The sequence below is a fragment of the Acinonyx jubatus genome, chromosome B3 (genome assembly GCF_027475565.1).
Source record: "Acinonyx jubatus isolate Ajub_Pintada_27869175 chromosome B3, VMU_Ajub_asm_v1.0, whole genome shotgun sequence".
Lineage (NCBI taxonomy): Eukaryota > Metazoa > Chordata > Mammalia > Carnivora > Felidae > Acinonyx > Acinonyx jubatus.
The window spans coordinates 68371332-68392522 of NC_069386.1; the positions used below are offsets into that span (position 1 = coordinate 68371332).

The 21191-nt window shown below is 36.8% G+C and overlaps 1 protein-coding gene across 3 annotated transcripts in view; it reads right to left on the reverse strand.

The window, feature by feature from the left end:
- SLC12A6 (solute carrier family 12 member 6) overlaps nucleotides 1-21191 on the reverse strand; it is an 81136-nt gene that overhangs the window by 13144 nt on the left and 46801 nt on the right. For all 3 annotated transcript variants that reach the window (XM_027066866.2, XM_027066865.2, XM_027066867.2), the window contains 11 exons: nucleotides 13474-13571; nucleotides 12102-12233; nucleotides 10851-10997; nucleotides 9469-9523; nucleotides 8071-8201; nucleotides 7135-7376; nucleotides 4979-5193; nucleotides 4017-4175; nucleotides 3759-3857; nucleotides 3431-3488; nucleotides 222-396 (listed from right to left, as the gene is read on the reverse strand). In XM_027066866.2, the coding sequence (XP_026922667.1) occupies nucleotides 222-396; nucleotides 3431-3488; nucleotides 3759-3857; nucleotides 4017-4175; nucleotides 4979-5193; nucleotides 7135-7376; nucleotides 8071-8201; nucleotides 9469-9523; nucleotides 10851-10997; nucleotides 12102-12233; nucleotides 13474-13571 (1511 nt within the window). The remainder of the gene's footprint in view (nucleotides 1-221; nucleotides 397-3430; nucleotides 3489-3758; nucleotides 3858-4016; nucleotides 4176-4978; nucleotides 5194-7134; nucleotides 7377-8070; nucleotides 8202-9468; nucleotides 9524-10850; nucleotides 10998-12101; nucleotides 12234-13473; nucleotides 13572-21191) is intronic.

Genomic DNA, 21191 nt, shown 5'->3' on the forward strand with positions numbered 1-21191 from the left:
CAAAAAACAAAAACCCCAAACCCAAACTCCCAACTGTGATATTTTTAAAAATACCTTTACCCACTCACATATAAACTCATCCCTCATAGAGATTTAGAGTGTTTTGTACTAAAAACCCAGATCTTCGTATTATATGCTCTAATAATTCGTAAGCATATGAAGATGACAGTTTCTCATAAAATCTGAGAAAAAAAGAAGAGGGCATGGGAAAGATCACTCACCCTCAGAAAGGGTATGATGTTATCCTTGGCTATAGCCTGGAGCAGCCTTGGTGCACCTGTGAGACTCTGAAGTCCAGCCCCACATGTGGAGAAGAAGGAGCCAATAACAATCACCCATGGGGATGGCCAAGATAAGGTACCCACCACCAGATTACCTTTCACAGCATCCCCAAACCTGGGAGAGAAATAAGAGTGGGGAAAATTAACTGGGAAGTAACTACAGACTGAAAGCCTAGAAAAGTATCACCCAATTTTTTTCTATTTATAATTTTTAGAGAACTGAATGGAGATAGACATGAAAATTAAGAAATGTAAAGGTGGATAGATTTGATCAAAAGGCTAATTATTAACCTATATTAAGAAAATAACCTGAAGAGCCAGAAAATAAGCTAAGCTTCAATTATAGCTTTTCCCTTCAAAATATCAAAATATCTGCTCTTTGCAGAAAAGTTGGAAAAATACAAAAAATAAAAAGCAGGGAGGAAATCCATCATGATAACATAACTGGTAATATTTAGCACACTTTGTACATTGTAGTCTCTTTACTATGTTTTTTTAAAAATTTTTTTTTCAACGTTTTTTATTTATTTTTGGGACAGAGAGAGACAGAGCATGAACGGGGGAGGGGCAGAGAGAGAGGGAGACACAGAATCGGAAACAGGCTCCAGGCTCTGAGCCATCAGCCCAGAGCCTGACGTGGGGCTCGAACTCACGGACCGCGAGATCGTGACCTGGCTGAAGTCGGACGCTTAACCGACTGCGCCACCCAGGTGCCCCTCTTTACTATGTTTTTTAAAATATAGAGGAGATCACTCTATACCTATAATTCCATATTCTTTTTAAACTTACATTTTCCTATGTCATGAAAAGCTCTTTATGAATGAAAATCTTAGTGGTTTTAATAATATTGCATCATAATTTACACAGTCCATTCCTCTAGTGGTTATTTTGTATTATAGAAAATACTGTGATTAACATCTTTGTGCACATATCTACATTCGCACTTCAGGTTTTTTTTCCTTATGGCAGATTTCTAAGAGGTAGTCATCGCAATAAAAGGGATGAAATCGCATTTCAATATCTTAAAATATTTCAAAATCACTATCTAACTTCTTTCCAGAAAGGTTATAATAAATTTTATTCCCACTGGAAGTATATGAAGGTTTAGGTTTTATAGCATGTATCTATTTCACACCAGCCTTATATTAAAATTTTAAAAGTCAATGCTAATTTGATGGGTGAAACATGGCATCTCATCTGTTTATTTTTGGTTTCAACCATTTTTATTAAGAATCACACACAAAAAGTAATGTGCAAAAAACAAATGTACATTTCAATAAATTTTCACAAACCATCTATGTAGCTACTATCTAGTCAAGAAATAGAAAACTGCCAGAACCCCAGTCTCTCTTATGCCCACTTGCTATCACTAGCCCTTCCCCCATCACTATCCTGTTAATACTATGTAGTTTTACCTGTTTTTAAACTTTAAATAAATGAACCACAATATATGTGTTTTGTGCTTGGTTTCTTTCACTTAACTTTCTGAAATTCATCCTTTTGTGTGGGTGTATATATAGCTATGGCTTATTTATTTTCATTGCTCTGATTTCCCATTGCATGAATACATAACTTATCCATTCTACTACTGATGACGTGTGAACTATATAAGGATTTTGACTATTAGTAACAATACTGCTGTGAGAATTCTTGTGCATGATTCTTAACGCACATGTGCATGAATTTCTGTTGGATCTACCTAGCAGTGGAAGTGCCAGGTCATAAGGTACATGCATGTTCAACTTTAGGAGACAATGACCAACAGTTTTCCAAAGTGGTATTCCAGCTTATACTTTCAATACTTTTTATATTATGGTGTAATTTACCAAACCTCTATGAACCCATATATTTTCAGTGACAATAGTATAGTAATAGTAAACTGTGCTACTTATTTTTGTCAGCAATATGTATATATTATTTACTGGGGTTCCTGTCCTAAAAGAACTCAATCTAGTCAGGGAGAGTGATATGAAAAGCTACAATACATATATATGGTTAAGTGTAATACTGTAGTGGCTAAACAAGGAGGGGAGTGGGTATCTCTGATGGGTAAGTATGGGAAAGCTTCACAGGACAGAAGACATTTAGTCTAGTCTTCAAGGATTCATGTGGCTGCCAGGCGGGAGTTACCCATTCTAAGCAAAGGAAACTGCACAGACAAATGTGTGGCTGGATGGGAATCTGAAACAAGGCATATTTAACTTCAAGTTATGGCTAGAGCATGTGGACTTTATGAGGGAATGATGGGAGATGACATAAGAAAAAGGTAAACAGGGCCGGACTGAAGTAATGGGCTTGGCAGGCTGTGAAGCAGGAAAATGATCTCATTTTGTGTTGTAGAAAAATCATTCTGGTGGCAGCATGGAAGAAGGATTAGAAGGTGATAAAACTGAAAGAGAGGTAATTACAATAATCCAGGAAAAAGATCCTGAAGGTCTGTGCAAAGGGATGGGGATAAAGAGCGAAAAGGAGATCTATTAAGATGAAAGGTGGAATTCACAGGGCTTAGAAACCAACTGGATGAGGGAACTGGGGAAAGTCTAGGATGGCACCTACATTTCTGTTTTGAGAAAGGGTGAATGGTGAGGCTTGTAATTCCTCCAGACAGGGAAAATGGGAAGAGATCTAGCAGATTTAGGGGAAAGATTTTTCTAAGAATCTCTTACAAAAACTTGTTTTTTGCTCATAGGTGTGAGGAAAGGAAAAACACCCAGCAGCCTTCATGAACGAAATGAAGAAAATTCCAAGATTTTATTTAGAATGCTAAACAGACACATACTTATATCTCATAGAAGAGATGCTAGAGACACTTCAAAGTTTTTGTTTCGTTTGTTTTTTTAACGTGCTTTCCTCTACTTTTGGTCTTAGTTTTCCAACAGCTTTTAATGTACTACAGACAAGTCCTTGTCATTCAGACAAATTCACTACTTCATGAAAGAGCTATATTCATGGCATCTCACTTATTTATAACAATGTAACTAGTACTTATTATTCACTAACCTTTTTGGGAAGTATATACATATATTTTCTAATTGTTAGTCACGATATAAACCTCAGGTTAGGTTTTGAGTTTATGACCATCTTGGGGGCAGTGATCTGATATACTGGAAGACAGACACACAAATATTACAAAGAAATCAACTACTCACTTGTCTCTGAGAACAACACCTTCAATACAGGCACCAAAAAGGACAACATTGCTTAAATCTACCATACTGAGAGTCAAGGAAACTGACCTCTAACCCTCTGAAATAAGAAGAAATATCCTGTGTGTCTGCTTACATCAGTAAAATTAGTTGGTAGATTCACTATTGTAAATTTTTCCTTGAATTTTAGAGATGAGGTGGGTAGATTATCTAGTAAGAAGTGAGCTGATAGAAAGCAGACATCTTTATTACTAGGATAAAAATATTGATGGCCCTCATTCCACAGATATGCCTATGACTAAAACTCAAATTGGATTCATGACAAGGATACAGACAAACGAGGTGGTCAGGATGGCGAGGATAGTGCCAATGGGAATAGACTTTTGAGCATCTTTCAGATCTCCAGATCTGTTTGATCCAGCCATGATACCTTTAGAGAAGGAAAAAAGAACAAGTTAATTTCTTAGTTCCTGGACACTTTGATATTCATACTGATACCAAAGACTGGTATCTGAGAAGCCTGTGTCTTAAGGAAAATCACTCTCTGGGTCTGATAACTTCTAAAATAGATAACAGCCCTTCTGCTTACCTGTGACAGAAGGAAAGAAGATCCCCACCAGAAGAGTAAAAGAGGTGGTGATGTCAACAAGGACATACTCATGGTTTAAGCTGCCCAAGACATCAGAAGATTTGGCTGAGGGCTTTTCAATGATCTCTCCCTTTGGTAGGTAATTACTCCAAAGATTCTCTGTAGAGGGAAGAAAAAGGTATATAAGCAACAGAAGTATGGAAAGAAGGTAATTCATTTTCTACCTAAACAACATTCTAAATCAGATTCCTCATTTCTAGTGTTTGAAGGTATGTTTCTTTCTACATGAGCACATGTATATATTACATAATAAAGCACAAATAAAAACCTAATGCTCTTTCTCAAATGGTTCAAATGTAATTTGACAAAAGACTTTGGTACATACAAATACAGTTAAATTTACAAATGCAAATTAGTAAAAGTTAATCAGACTAAAGATGGGTGCCCCGCAAAGCCTATTTTCTAAAAATTAGTAATCAATGCTATTTCTAACACCTTAGTGTAAACCTGCTTACATGCAAAGAAATTGTGGACCAAACATTTAAGACAGAAGTCACTTAAGCAAAGAGCTTCAGAAATCGGGCTGAGTTAGGAAAACACATATGTGCATGTGGGGACACTGAAATAGTTCCATTCTAGCTGTCCCTGTGGGAAGAACATTGGCAACTTTACAGTAACACAGAATATTTTATTACTTTATCCCAGTTCAAAAAGCGACTGGCTTAGCTCTGCTCTCTAAAGGTGGGAAATTTTAACAGAAAACACCGCAAGGAGTCCTGAAAAAGGAGAAGTTCACTAACAGAAAAGCAGAAAGAAGCTGAATTAGGAGCTGTGTGCTGAGCTTAAGCAGGGAAGTGATACAATGGCAGTGAGGCGTCATGGACAATATAAGAGTCTAAGATTGAAAGGCCCGCTTTCCTCAGAAACAAATAAAAAACTTGTTCAAATACCTCCTAACTTACCTGTAATGACACCACTAGCCAATCCAGGAATGCCCTGGATTGAAGTGACATTATTGTGAACAAAGTATTCATCACAGGTGCCATTGAAAAACTGACTTGAGTTACAGAAGAAGCCCCATAACCTTGATGGTACTGTCATGTTGTTAATTTCCTTGGTCTTAGAGCAAATATCAATGTGTCTTGATGAAAGGGTGCGGTTACCCAGCATGCAGACCCTAAGTGAAAAGAGAGAGAAAGATGAAGCAAGGGGGAAAAAACGTTTAAGAAAAGAAGATAGGTTAGATATAGGTTAGTAAATTAGATTAGCAAAGTTAAAACAAAACACCTCATCTCTAAGAGCTTTTACTGTCATGGATGGGAAAAGAACTAACATTTATTGACTCATTCTGTAAATGGGGATTTAAATTTTCTGCAATTTAATCCTCACAGCCATCTCACAAAATATGCATGAGTATTTCCATGTTGTGGATGGAGGAACTGAAGTTTAGGGAGATAAAGCAGTCTACTCGAGTGGTAGTGACAGAATTCAAATACAAAAACTATCTGAAGACACAGGACTTACCCATCTTCCAAATTTTCTAGGTTATTAACCAATTGTTAGGCCTAAAAGAATCCCAGAGTCCTTTTGTTCTTCTGACAAAAAAATTTTTCCCCTATTTTTTTGGCCTAGAAAAGCCTTATGTTCCTAAAAACCCCTTTGAAAATGTTCTGCTAAAGGTCAAACTTTCTGGCTACCGTTTTGAGAAAAACAGCTTGGCTGAAATAGAAGGCACATCCCACTATGGCCTAAGAGAAAACTATTTTTGAACGTAAGCCTAGACCCAGTGGGAGTGAGGGTATTTAAGGATATTACAAATAATAACTGCTGATTTTATTTTTTTCTTTAACCCGGAGCTATAAATATGAACAAAAGAACAATATACCCACAGTTAAAGTAACTCTCAAGAGGAACAAAGCAACTTTTCAAATCTGCAAAATGACAGCATACATGTATAATGAGCCATGTACCCATTACTCAGCTTCGATAACTCAACACTGCACAGTCTGGTTTAGTGTTCCTCTAGGGAATTCTGTCTTGTTTTGCTGGAATATTTTAAAGAAAATACCACACATCGTGACCTTTTACCCACCAAAAGAGAGAAGAATCAAAGAAGAACTTAAGACAAAGTGGAATTTCTCAAATGAAGACATCCAGTAGCCTTCAGTACTTTCGGCTAGTTGTAGCCCATAAATGAGCAGACTAAAAACTGATGATGGAATTTATCACTGACATCATTTAGCATAGTAGAAGAAATACTGCACCAGGAGTTAGGAAATCAAAGTGTTCATGTTTGTGCTCTGCCATTAACTAACTTTTGGGCAAGTCATTTAATCTCTATGGATCTGTCTTTTCATCTTGAAACAACTATTTTTCTGTAATCAGGTTTAATGAACATAGGACTGATAAGTTTGATACCTGATAATCCAGATGCTTCTTAAAGACAATCTCTGTAGCAAGATTACAAACACTCAGTGCTGGTTAGTCCCTATGCCACTAGTCAAACAGAGAACAGGTGACCTGGGAGTCACCTATCTGTACAAATCCATTGCTACTTCAAAAAATATACTTTAATGTACTTGTACTACTTATGGTAAGGAATACAATCTCTCTAGAGAGATATATATGCAAATGTGACATGTATTCCTCTTTATTTTATAAGTAGAAAGAAAGTCTGCTATGATATTAACAGCAAAATAAAAAGGGTAATTACAAATATTTAAATAGGAGCTAAGGTTTCTTTGACTCTCTTGATATTTCATTAATAACAGGAATCCAACTTTTGAATACTTTACAAAGCTTGCCGGTAATAACTATATTATTTGTAAAGCTCTTCATGAATAGTTTAAGCAAGCACAACCATTATAAGGAGGTTTTAAAACAAAACTCAGTATCTACATCCAAATGATGGTTACAGCTGCCAGTTCTATGCCTGGGACATAAGGAAGAGGATTGACATGACATAAGTTTGCGGGGAGGCTTCCTGCCTAGATGCTAACTGAGCTTATCCACAAGTGAAATCTCAGGGACACTGTGAAATTGTACTTGAAGTGGTCACATCACCAGATATTGTCAATGACTACCCAGTAATGATGGCCGGTAAGAGGCAGACACATACGGGAAGTGTGGAGGGGCAAAAGAAGACTTGATGGCTCCAGCATAGATGGCCAAGATGGACACAATGACACAGGCCAGGAAAAGTGAGGCAAACTTGTTCACATAGCGCACACCGATGAATACCACCAATACCATGAGAACCAAGAACGCGGTGCCATAGACACGCATGTTATTTAGCATGGCTGCTGATTCCTTGAGTGCATCATCGCTACGAAAGATGGCAGCTCGGGGGACAATATATACCTGTTAAGTGAAAGAAGTAGAAAATGAGGTCATTTTATAGTCATCAAGTAAAAGGGCTGTTGTAATTTGCATTTATTTTCACAAAGTAAAGAAAAGCTAAGATAGAAAATGACGGGAGACTTAACCTATTCCTGCAAAAACTGGATAGCATTGATCTTTTTTTTTTTTTAAGGCTACATGTTGTTCTGAATATCTGCATTTCCCAAAGGAAACAGCAAAGAATGCATTAATAATTTATTCGAAGGGTTATGTAAAATAATTATAATGATTACCTTAGGTCCTACCTTATTATTCCTACTTACCTATCATTTTAAACAGTAAAAAAAAAAAAAAAATAATAATAATAATAATCCAGTGAATAAAGAAATGAAAAACATTTTATTTTGGGGGGATAAAGATATGACAAAAGATAAACTTTACTTTTTCCTTGTTAGTGTGTCTTGCCTCACGACTTCCACTTCTTGGTGAGGTGGGTAGGGTGTTAGTAAACGGGTGGAAGGGAAGCAGTAGGCAGGCAGTGGAGACTTTCAACCATTCTGACTTATACTCACAACAGGAAGTCAATGACAAGTTAACAGTGAATCACTTGTTTGATTCTACAGCGGATCTCTCAGAAGTTTTGCTACCAAACAACAAAATAAATCCAAATCTCTATCTTTTCTACACTGTAGACCACAATTAAGCCATTACTCACCAGAAAAATTTCAATGGCACCAAGGATATACATGGCTGCTGCAAATGTGGTACCAAGATAAAAGCAGAGGCCAACAGCCCCACCAAACTCTGGGCCCAGGGCCCGGGAAATCATAAAGTATGAGCCTCCAGCTAAAAGACAAAACAATGTAAGCAGGATAAAGAAAGTACACCGGTAAGAAGAATGTAAACAAAGTCATAAATAAGAAGAATAAATGCTTCAGGCTTTTGAAAACTCTCAATGTTTTGATAAAAAGTATATTTGCTAATGGGAAATAAAGGATAAAACCTTTCTAATATACTGCATAGCTAATGCTCCACACCAACTAGTTCAACTTGTCAGTATTACTTAGATAAATATCAAGGAATATTTACTACAGGCATGAGATAGCCCCATAATATATATCCTAACTAAAAGAAGATAGGAATGTGATACAAATTAAGACTTCTAGCTTAGAACATGATGAGATTTTTTTCCTTTTTATTTTAATTGAAGTATGGTTGACTTTAATAAATGGTATAGTACAACATCATAGTGGTTTGACAATTCTGTACATTAAGCACACCATAGTAAGTGCAGTTACCATCTGTCACCATACAATGTTACTGCAATATTATTGAGTGTATTCCCTATGCTGTATTTTTCATCCCCATGACTTATTTATTTTATATCTGGAAGTTTGTAACTCTTATTCCCTCCCTCTCACTTATTTTGCTCATCCCTCTACTCTTCTTTTCCTGGACAACCACTAGTTTGTTCTTTGTATTTATGAGTCTCTGTTTTTGTTTGTCTGTTTATTTATTTATTTGGATTCCACATATAAGTAAAAGCATATGGCATCTGTCTTTCTTGGACTTATTTCATTTGCATGAGTGGATCTCTAGGTTCACCTGTGTTGTTGCAAATGGCAAGATTTCATTCTTTTTGATGGATGAGTAATATTCTATTTTGTGTGTATGTGTCCACAACTTCTGTATTCATTCATCTATTGATGAACACTTAGGTTGCTTCCATATCTTGGTTATTGTAAATAATACAGCACTATACATAAGGGCACCTATATCTTTTTAATCTAGTGTTTTCATTTTCTTTGGGTAAATACCCAGAAATGAAATTACTGGGTTATAAGGTATTTCTACTTTCAATTTTTTGAACAACTTCCATACTGTTTTCCAGAGTGGCTGGATCAGATTCTATTCCCACCAAGAGTGAGTGAGGTTCCCCTAGTTTAGGACATAAAGAGACTTAAAGAATGTATTCTAAAGTCAAAGAGTGTGAATGCCTATGACCAACAGACTAAATAGTACTCTGTCCCTTGGAAGTTTGCACCTCTGGCTTCACAGCATAAACATACAGTAATTGTTGACAATCCCTGAAATGCAATCTTAGCCAACTGACCTGGCACCACTCCATTAGTGGCAATGGCACTCATGGAGATAGCAGTCAACATTGTCTGTAAAGGAAGTGAAAGGAGAAGACTGTTACTGTTATAAAGATGACATTTCTGTACTATCTTCCCATCTGTGGAATTCAGAGCACTGTTTGAATAATTAACTCTACATACTTTACGGACGGAGTTGGATATCATACCTAATAGCATGGAAATATGATGTGGTTCAACTCATTGCACTAGTCAAATTACTATCATCTTGAGTATTCTGTTAAAATGGTTCTATGTCATAATCAGTAGGTTAGGGGCTAGTAGAAACCCCTGATCTCACCTTGGTCTCCTAGTTAACTTGGAAAACAGACTGGAAACTGACTAAGGACTAGATATTACAAGAACAATATTCAGTAAGGAAGGGAACCACTGAAGACTTCTGAACTAATAAAAACTATATTTTGAAAACATTGCCTGGGAGCAACAGAGTATAGAATGGACTGCAGACAGGGAGCAGATGAAGACAGAGTGACTTGTTAATAGGCTATTACAGTTCAGTGAAAAAACAGGAATATAAAGGAAGGGTTGTAGGTAAGAGATTTCAGAGGGAGACTTGATTGACACTGGTAGCTGATTAGATGTGAGAGGTGACCAAGGAGCCAAACATGACCTTGAAGTTTTAAGACTAAGAAAACAAAAAGGGGGGGGGGGGGGAGAGGTAGTACTGTTAATTTTAATTTATTAATGATAGGAACTATCTCTGCTTATCCTGCTTTGTATGTACTCAGTGAGCCTAATGCACAAGGAGGGTATAATAATGATAGTAATGAAAGAGGTCAGCAGGTAACAGAACAAAAAAATACACTTTTTATAATAATCAACTTATAATGCATAAGAGGAGTTTAAATTCAAGGAAGATCAGAATGTTCTCAGTACAGTGGGGAGAGGACCTGGAAAACACACCTGAATTTCTAGGGAAGGGAGAACAGATGAGACTTGAAAACAAAACAAATGCCCCTCACCCTAAACAACAATCCATTTTGTTTCTCCATACTATACTGGAGTAGTGCGGCATCATTTTCTATCACAACTTTGGTGCCATCAATACAAGTGGTTTGTATTCTGAATTCTTTGAAGTCAAGGACTACATCTCCTACTCCCTCCAGAAAGAAGTCTTCCTTTGTAATTTCTAGTACATCATATTATAGATCTAAGCAGTGAAGAGTGGGCCCTAAATAACTGAAAATCCTTCAGATTTTAATATCAAAATAATCTCTCCTTTTGAGATCATGAGTCTTCCCCTATTAGCCTTTGTTTTATTCTCAAACAGGTCAAGTGCATATAATCTTGAGCTCTTGCAACGTTCCAGGTGATTTCTAAGAGCCAACTCAGGACTTACACAGCAGCAGCAGATAAGGACGATTGCGAAGGCCTGAAGAACGCCTGCTGTGCCCACAACCCATGTAAGGCGTAGAAACAAGATCACTCCAAAAATATTTTGTAGACAGGGGAGGTAGACACCCATGAAAGTACCCATTTGAGGGGTCTGGAAAGAAAGTTGACAAAAGAAAAATTATATAGTCATCTAGAAGCCATGCTTTTATCCCTTTACTTGTGTATAAAAACTTGCTCCCAACTACCATATTAATTATTAGGCAGAGATAATCAGAATATCCTAGAAGAGGCACATATAAAATCTCCATCTAATAAATGTCAATCACCATACTTTTTAATAGTCCTAGAACTATACATTTTTACTTTACACAGGTCCCCATATGTTTTTACATAAGTATTTGACCACAATCCCCCCCTTTTAAAATGTTCCGTAGTTTGAAGCTATCAGCTTTCCCTTTTCATCTAAACGGAATAATGACTTGATGGAATTCCTTTAGAATGTGGTATAAATCTTTCATAGTAGCTGGTAAATACGTTGGTAAAATGAAGATCTGAGGGTCATTTAATTCCTGAACAACCAGGAAGCTACCTTGTTCCTTATTTTCATTTTGAGAAAAACTGAAATGTAGTCTTTGAAAAACCCAACCACTTCACCACAGAGAGATGGCATCAGCAGGTGGGCGTGGACACTCCTCTTCTGAAGTGCTACTTCCTCTCCCTGCAACGGTCTTCTCCCAACCAGGCTCACTGTCTCACATTGGTTAGGTCTCTGCTCAAATATCACTGTCAGAAGGGCTTTCCCTGACTAACCTCTCTCCAACAGCAACCCCTTCTGCCCTGGCTTTCTTGCTGGCCAGTTGCAGTCTCTTTAGCCTGCTTTAAAAAAAATTAATTACTGAAGTATAGTTGACACACAATGTTACACTGGTTCAGGCGTACAACATAGTGATCTGACAAGTCTCTGCCTATGATATGCCACAAGTGTAGCTACTATTTGTCCCTGCTTATATTTTTGTTAGAGCATTTATCAACATCTAATATACAGTTTAACAACTATCTCTTCATACCAGAATTCGGACTGCATGAGAGCAGGACGTTGTAGGTTCTCTTTTTGCTATGATCCCGGTGCCCAGAACAGTGCCTGGCTTAAAGCAAGCATTCAATAGTTACGGAGCACAGAGTGATGCCCTGGATAGTTCCTCCTTTCTTATATATGGGACTCTTTTTATTTATCATTGTTATCCTAAGGCCTCACCTTGGTGGGCTTCTTTTTCCCCTCAGTGATGTTCTCTGCCTCTTCATGTTCCTTCGCTCCTTGTGTCAGATTAGTATAATTGGCCATACGGTTGAGGAGAGAAGATACCTTTGGTCTTGTGTCCATTTCTTCCTATAAAGTCGTAAACATGGAAGAAATGAGTAATGAAGAACACTGGAAGCATAAACATCAAAATGGCCCATGTATCAGAAAATTGCAAATTAAATAAGAAAATATTTCACAGATAAATATTTTAAGACAATTCATCAGTGAGGCTTTCTTTTCCTCCCAAGGTAAAATATCACTTAATCAGGGCTACATGAATCCTTATAAGATTCTTAAGTGAAAAGCTTTAGGATTCTTTCTAATAGCTTAACTTTACAGTAAAAACAAAATCACACTGGCCCCTACAGACAGCTGTAACCTTGTAAAAAATGTTGGTAATATTATCTTTAACTACAGTGCCCCTTTCTTTAGGCTACCAACATTCTAACAAAATTTAGGGCTATTATTTATTGCAGCACATACGGATAGCTCATTAAAAAACTTTTGTGACTGAGGGGCACCTGGGTGGCTCAGTGAGTTAAGGGTCCGACTCTTGATTTCAGCTCAGGTCATAATCTCATGGTTTGTGAGATCGAGCCCTACATTGAACCTGCTTGAGATTCTCTCTCCCTCTCTCTCTGCCCCTCCCTGTCTTGTGCGCACAGCTGTGTTCTCTCTCAAAAATAAACAAACATTAAAAGAAAAAAACCTTTGTGACTGAAGTAAATATTCACCACAGATCTTTTCTTCAAGTAAGCTGAAAGAAAATATCATTTAAAAGATAAGTATGCTGAGAGAACTAACATTCACATCACTGTCCAAAGCCAGAAACAAAGGCGGGACTAAAGTAGGTTCCTTTCAAGAACCTGCCTGCAGACGCCGTCAGAGTCCGTAGGGTCTCAGGTTAAGACCTACAAGGTCCTCTTAATCTAGCAGCCTACTTCCTACACCGATTTTTGATTTAGTAGTTCTAAGGTAAGTGAAAGTCCTCCTAAACACAGATTGAAAAACTCACTATTTTACACTTTGTAGATAATGCAAATATTCACATCCTAGCTGAATTAGATAGCAAGGTCCCCCATATTGAGGAAGAATGTCAACATTCTTCCTCAATACTCAGAAATTTGATTTAATGGTACTTATTAGTGATCATTAGATTACATAAATAAATCAACTATAATGACAAGTTATCATAAGTATTATACTTTAACAATTAATTCTTAAAAGTATCCAGGCTGTACTGTTTTAAAACTAAATGGGATAGAAAACAGCGATCTTGAAATCTCTATTCCTGAAATCTCTGCCCTAGTCTTCTCCCAAATATTACCTCAAAGAGTGCCAGGTTTTTATCAAAATATTCATCTCCTTCTTCATAATTGGAATTATTGAGATAAGCATTTCGAGCTTTCTTATTATGCCCATCATCTGGAAAAAAAAAAAAAAGTAAACCAAGTCAGTTTCTCAGTGGTATTAAAGAAGTATCAGCACCAAATAACTTCATGTTGCCTCTGTATTAACAGAACCCATTTTCATATTCAAACTACTTTAAGTTTATTTTTTTATTTTGAGAGACAGCGTAAGTAGAGCAGGGAAGGAGCAGGGGTGAGGGTGGGGGTGGGACAAAGGATATGAAGAGGGCTCTGTGCTGACAGCGGAGAGCCCAGTGCAGGGCTTAAACTCACAAACTGTGAGATCATGACCTAAGCCAAAGTGAGATGCTCAACTGACTGAGCCACCCAAGCACCCCTCATATTCAAACTTTAATCTGAGAGTGGGAGAACTCAATTAGCGTTGCTTGGAGAATGTGGCTCCCTCTAGAAAAGGAGCAAAAATAAATTTCTAAGAGGTAAACATAGGTCATTGCTTTTCTTAATACAAAGGCCTCTGGACACACTATTCTTTTAGGATTCTAACCTACAGAGACCCTACACTTAAAGTCACCCAAATCTAGAATAAATTTTTTTTAAAAAGTACTTATTGAGTCCTTAGTATATAATACCTTTATACACTATTGCTGTTGAACAATGGCAGCAAAAGCCCTCTACTTACAGATGTCCAACCTTTTATAAATGATATTAGGTAAAAAAACAAAAAAAAAAAACAAAAAAAAATGACATTAGGTCATGTAACCAAGAATTATTTTTGTACAAACTCCTGCCACATATTTTTTTTCATCCCACAAGCATTTGGTGAACCACCTATAAAGAAAAAAAAGAGAGAGAGAGAGAGAGATAAAGAGACTTGGTTCCCTAACACAGTAAAGTTTGTGTTGTATCCTTAGCTTTGGTTCTGTATTGTGTAAGAGTTATATAATTATAATCACCTCGTAGGAGAGAGAGAAAATAAAAAAATATATAAATGTCATTAAGAACTAAGACTTTAAATATTGATAAAATAGACACTAATATAAAATTTAAAGAAATTAATTTAAAGTCCTATAACCTTAAATGTAAGTTTGGGAAACAGTCAACAAGCTATGAAAATAACTGGATCATGTCAAAGGACAGAAAAGCCAACCTGATGGGATCCCTAATGGCTAAAAATGGGATAATATGAGCACTAAAAATAAATAATGCAATGAATTGAAAAGTAAGTATGTGAAATATCCAATATATTAAAAAAAAAAACAACTAGTCACCTTTGCAAGTTACTAAGAACAAACATATATGAAAAACAATAAATGGAAAGAATCAAGCAATTATCTTGCCTTTCCTGTACCAACTATATTTTTAGGTGATGAAAAAGTTAAAGAAAATTTCTTCATTATAGAAACATTCTAGCTAATCAGTGTGGAATTTAAAAAACAAAACAAACAAGCATAGGGAAAAAAGAGACAGACAAACCAAGAAACAGACTCTTAACTACAGAGAATTGGTGGTTACCACAGGGGAGTTGGGTAGGGGGATGGGTGAAAACAGACGAAGGGGATTAAGAGTATACTCATCATGGGGTGCCTCAGTGGCTCAGTCCATTAAGGGTCCAACTCTTGATCTCAGCTCAGGTCATGATCTCATGGTTTGTGAGATCAAGCCCTGCACTGGGCTCTGCGTTGACAGAGTCTCTCTCTCTCTCAAAATAAATAAACAAACTTAACAATTAAAAAAAAAAAGTACACTCATCATGATGAGAATTGAGTAATGCACAGAATTGCTGAATCACTATACTGATTCACCTGAATCTAATATAACACTGTATATTAACTGAAATTTAAATTAAAAAAAATTTTAAATGCAGATGGATTAGGAAAAAAAACCACCAATTTTCAACCCCTAATGAAATAATAGATCTAGGCAATCATCATCAATGGTTGCTAAAACCATTAGATGAAAGGCTAAGACATAACTTTATAATGGATGGATCAGGGTGATCTGGAACTCAATGATCAATGTTAACATTGCTTGTTAAAAGTGGACGACACAAACCCCTACTGTAATACAATAAAAAGTACCCTGTGCAACCTATGATGTATTCTTACCAAAAAAATGGAAGTTGAATCTAATCAAGCTTCTTAAATCTATCAGTTCACAAAAACAAAACAAAGAAAACAAACAAAACAAAGCAGAGGAGGAACATGCTAAACATCACCACAAAGATGAGGCAATCACCAAATTCAGAATGTGAGAAATTCTACATGACAAATAATCTGACTTATTCAATAAATAAATGGCATAAACTAAGAAAGCAGAATTCATAATTTGAGACTTAAAATGACATACCAACCAAGTACAAGGTGTGAAACTTGTTAGAATCCTGACTCTAATCAAATGTAGAAAACAAAAACAAAAACAACAAAAAACCCCAAAAAACCCCACCTTTGAAACAGATAAATTTAAACTTTTTTTTTTAAAGTAAATAAAATCATGTGATGTCTGGAATTTTAAGATATTCCAGGAAAAAATTAAGTGGGGATTGAAAACAGATTCTCAACATTGTTGAAACTGAGTGATGGCTTCATGGAGGTTCACTATCCTATTCTATTTACTTTTCTATATCATTGGAAATTTCCACAATAAAAAGTTACTAAAAAAACAACAACAAAACAAAACAGGAAAATGATAGCATGGAGCCTGCTTCGGATTCTCTGTCTCCCTCTCTCTCTATTCCTTCTCTGTTGTGCATGCGGTTTTTTCTCTCAAAATAAACATTAAGGAAAAAAAAAAAAGAAAATGAAATTCTTTTCCTCTAATGGTTCCAGAAAATCCTAAAGAGAGAATGACACAGCTTAAAATTATCACCGGTTTTAAGTAATCCATTTATTCAGTTAATTCAGTAAGCATTTATTAGGTTTTTAAAAAAATATTTATTTTGGGAGAGAGATAGTGTGCCTGAGTGGGGAAGGGACAGACAGAGAGGGAGAGAATCCCAAGCAGGTTTTGCGCTGAGGGCATAGCCTGATGTGGGGTTCAAACTCATGAAGCCTGAGATCATGACCTGAGCCGAAATCAAGAGTTGGACGTTCAACCGACTTGTACCACCCAGGCACCCCACATTTATTAAGTTCTTATGATGTGCTGGGCACTGTTCTAGGTCCTGGTGATACAGCAATAGACAGAGCAGTTAAAGATGTTGCTTTCATTGTGTGTATATGAAGTCACAGAAGACAGTTAAAAACATATACACACACACATAAAACTGATTTATAGTGGTTGTCTATTTCCACAGTGTAAATACTCACACACGCCAATTGTAAACTACTAACATGTTGGGGCGTCTGGGTGGCTCAGTTGGTTGAGCATCTGACTCTTGATTCAGCTCAGGTCATGATCTCGCTGTTGTGAGAAAGCTCCATGCTGGCAGTGGAGCCAGCTTAAAATTCTCTCTCTCCCTCTCAAAAAAAAAAAAAAAAACTCCCTCTTTCTCTCCCTCTGCCCATCTCTCCTGCCCGCGTGCTCTCTCAAATAAAAAAAATAAACTACTAATGCGAAGTCACTGAGAATGGTTTTGGGAAGAGATGCATACAATTGGTTCTCAGGAGTTGGTATGAGCTGGCTGTAGCACACCCTTGACATAGAATGTTCAGGAAAAGCCTGCATTTCAAGCAGAGGGAACAGTAATTTTAAAAAATCCTAAAGCAGAAACAACCTTAATGCAGTCATAAAACAGAATGAGTAACATGGCTGAAACAGAGAGAGGAAAGGAGAGAGCGACTGGAAAGATAGGATTTTAAAATTTCTATTTGGTCTTTTTTTATGATTCATTCTCATTTTCTCTCTCTGGGATTTCTCTCTCTTTTAATGTTCATTTATTTATTTTTTAGAGAGAGAGAGAGCGAGAGCGCGAGCGCGTGCCTGCACAAGCTGGTGAGGGGCAGAGGGAGAGACAGAAACAGAATGCGAAGCGGGCTCCAGGCTGTGAACTGTCAGCGCACAGCCCTACTCAGGGCTCGAACTCATGAACTGTGAGATCATGACCTGAGCCAAAATCAGACGCTTAACCGACTGAGCCACCCAGATGCCCCTCTCCCTGGATTTTTTTTGGTTTGTTTTTCCCTTATTCCATTTGTTCTCTTTCCTCTTTTGGAGTTTCCACATTCTATTTTTTTCAGTAATTACTTTTGAAATTTTACCACATATATTACTTAAACTGTTAAGTGAGTTTAATCAATCTGTCATCCTCACAAACAACACACTTGAACACTTCAGTTTCAACTGTCCTCTGATTCACATAATATTACTGTTCTGTCCAATATTTCTAGTAGTTAATTTTACTACACAGTAAGACACTAAAAATATTTCAGAGACAAAACACTGACTTTGGTCAAGGTCAAGGTCACTGTTCTTCTGGGATCATTTCCCTTTTACTTGAGGTCCCTTCTTTACAATTCCTTCAGAGTTTCTCAAACTCAGCACCATGAAATTTCAAGGCCACATAAGTATTTGTTGTAGTACATCATACAGTTACATCATAGGACGTTTAAGAGCATCCCTAGCTGCTAGTCACTAGAGGCCAGTAGCATCTCCCACAATGACAATCATGAAAGTCTTCAAACATTTCCAAATGTCCCCTGGGGGACAAAATTGTCCTCAGTTGTAAACCACTAGCTTGGAGCAAGTCTTGCGGTGAGAAACGTTCTTGGCTTTTATTTAGCAACAGTTGCCTGTATTTTGTCCTAATTATTACTGAGTATCTTGCCAAGCACAATTCTAGGATAATAAAAGCTTTGCAAACACTAAGACATCATTTGCTATATGTTTCGCTATGGAGAATTCTGTCATTCTGCTGTTCTGGGGAGGATCTGTACCTCTGGTGGATCTCAAGATCTTTTCTTAGGTGTTCTGCAGCATCATTAAAGATGTGTCTAGGTGTAATTTTCCTTTTGTTCTGTTCACAACACCTTTTACCTGTTTATAACCCGTTAATTTTATTTTTTGTATCAATAACTATTTTTTTTTTTCTACAAGTTCCATTTGTTCTCCTCTCTAAACAGTCCTTCATTTCTGGGTAATATGCTCATCTAACTGCACCTTTTACTGATGAAAACATTTGATAGTTTTGTATCCCAGACTCAGAACCACTTTATCCCTCTTAAGGGTTATGTGACTAGGAATCCCAGATCCAACATCCTACTTTCCTAATGGTTCAAGAGTCTCACAATACTGTTGCTATAAAAATCTGGCTTCAGAACAATCCTGCCCCATCCTGCTGCCTACTGGTCCAAGCCACATCCTAAAAGCTCTGGCTCCCCTTGCTGCAGCCATGGCACCTCTTTCAGGGCCTCTGTATTCTCAAGTTTCAGGTGCAACCACCTTAACTTTTAGACACTCTGGTCATGGATGTTTCTGGTCCAACTTCCATTTGCTTGTTTATTTCGAGATGGAAGAAATATCCCTGGAGACATTGCCTACATTTACAAGACCAATGATGCCTCCAAGATTATATCTTATTAGGGTCTACCTGTGGTGGTGGTAGGAGTGGGAGGGTCCCGTAGAGATCCTGGTCAATCATGAAAGATCAAGGCCTTCCAGGCAAGGAACAAAGTTCTCATCAGGAGTGGTTAACTGAAAGGCATGGATCAATTCTCAATCTCAGTTTCTTGGTGGGAAATCATGCTGTTTCAAAAGTACAGCCTTCAGAAGTCTGGGTCATTACTGTAACCTCAGGAAATCCCAAATGGAATGGAAATTCTAGAGTTTCTGAATAACAAGTTTTACTCTGCGGGAACTAAGAACCAAATGCATGTCCTAGGGCTGTTTTATGATTATCCAGAATCCTAAGAGGATTCCTTTGAAGGATACCTACTGACACTATCAATTAAACAGCCCAACAGATCACTATGTTTTGTTTTTCCCCATTTTACTATCCAGATAATGCTAACATTACTAGGAACTTACTGGTGTTTCACTGCACAAGTCAGAGACTGATAAGTGCCATGGATTCTACTACAAATTTCAAATTTCCATTTTTTATGGCATACTTTTTTTGGTAAACATAAAATGGCATATCAAATGTCTTGCTCTTAATAAAAACTTTATTCTTGTGGTGCAATTACCTCCATATTGCTGCTTTTATAATTTCCCACTATACTACAATTGGGGGCTAAGATAAATAAATCTCACATTCCTCCCTTAGTCTCCTGATCTCGTCAAATGATGTTTGCTGGTCTGAGCTAGGCAGAACAAGAGCAGTAAATGTATTTAATTTCCTCTGGCACAGGCTTGGGTCTGAACTATGCACTGTGTGAACATGAAAGGTTGTCTCAAATGTTACAAATTATGTTTTTAATTTTATAGTTTGCTTCAATCAGTAGCCAAATAAGAGGCATGCAGTATGACTGACTGCTGTGTCTCCTAAGTCAAGCGTCTACTCTCTTTTTCTTCACTATTTACTTGTTGAAGAAACCATGTCCGGTGTTCAGTAGGGTTTCTGATTTTGATGATGACATCCATATGATGTTTAAATGTTGTTTGGTTTTTGTAGTTCCTATAAATTGCTAATTAGGTCTAGAGGCTTAACCACATCCAGTATTTTTAAGGAAGAGGTAGGAAAACTCCTTCACAGTGGTATTTTGATCTTCTGTCAGGAGGTTTTCTTTCTGAGATACTAGCAACTGTTGGTGATGAATGCCTAGATCCATTAATTTATGAGGGCTTACAAAATGGTGATATTCTTTTCTATTATTCTTCCTTAACTTACTAGCTGAAATACTTTTATAAAGAGATATTCCCTCTAATATACTGTTTGGTTACCCATTAATACAGTTAAAAGCATGGCAAATACTTCATTCTTTCCCTTTATTAACCAACTTCGTTCACCAGAATACTCCAATGGTGACTAATTAGCTTTTTAAAGTCTCAATATGAACTCATGAATTTAAATATTGGATATATTTCAAATGAAATTCTTTTTCTGCGTCAGTTAAGATGATTAATCATTTAATCTCCTTTTGTTAATACACTGAATTATATAAATTGATCTTTAATGGTAAACCAACAATGTATTTCTAGCAGAAACCCAATCTGGTCAGGAGTAACTTAGAAAAATATATTGCTTGATTTAGATTGCAAATATTTCATTTAGGACATCTGTATCTGTATTCATAAGTAAAACTGGCCCATACTTGTCTCACACTGGCATTAAGTTTTGGAATCAAAGTTATGCAATCCTCAAACTGAGTTGGGGAGTATTTACTTGTTTTTCTATTCCTTGGGAGAAACTGTAGAAAAGGAATTACTGTTCCTTGGGTGTTTGGTAAAAATTGTTGTAAAAATGCCAGGGACCACTGCTCATTTGCTTACTTGCTTACTAAAATGTTTTAAATTGAAAATTACACACACATATACACAGCAAAATTCATTACAGCTTAATTATTTCTCACAACAGCAGTTTCACTCTTCCATCCATCTCCTCAGCCTAACCCTAAGTTTTGTAAGAGATCTGATGAGTCAGTGCCAACAACAGATACATTAAAATAACTGCCCCCTACTGACAGGAAGAAACTTAAAAGGTCTGAAAGATATTATTATAAATTCTACTCAGCAGGCAAAGCAATTGTAGTTTTTAACGTACTAGGCCTAATTATCCTAAGCAAGATTATCTTTTTTAAGT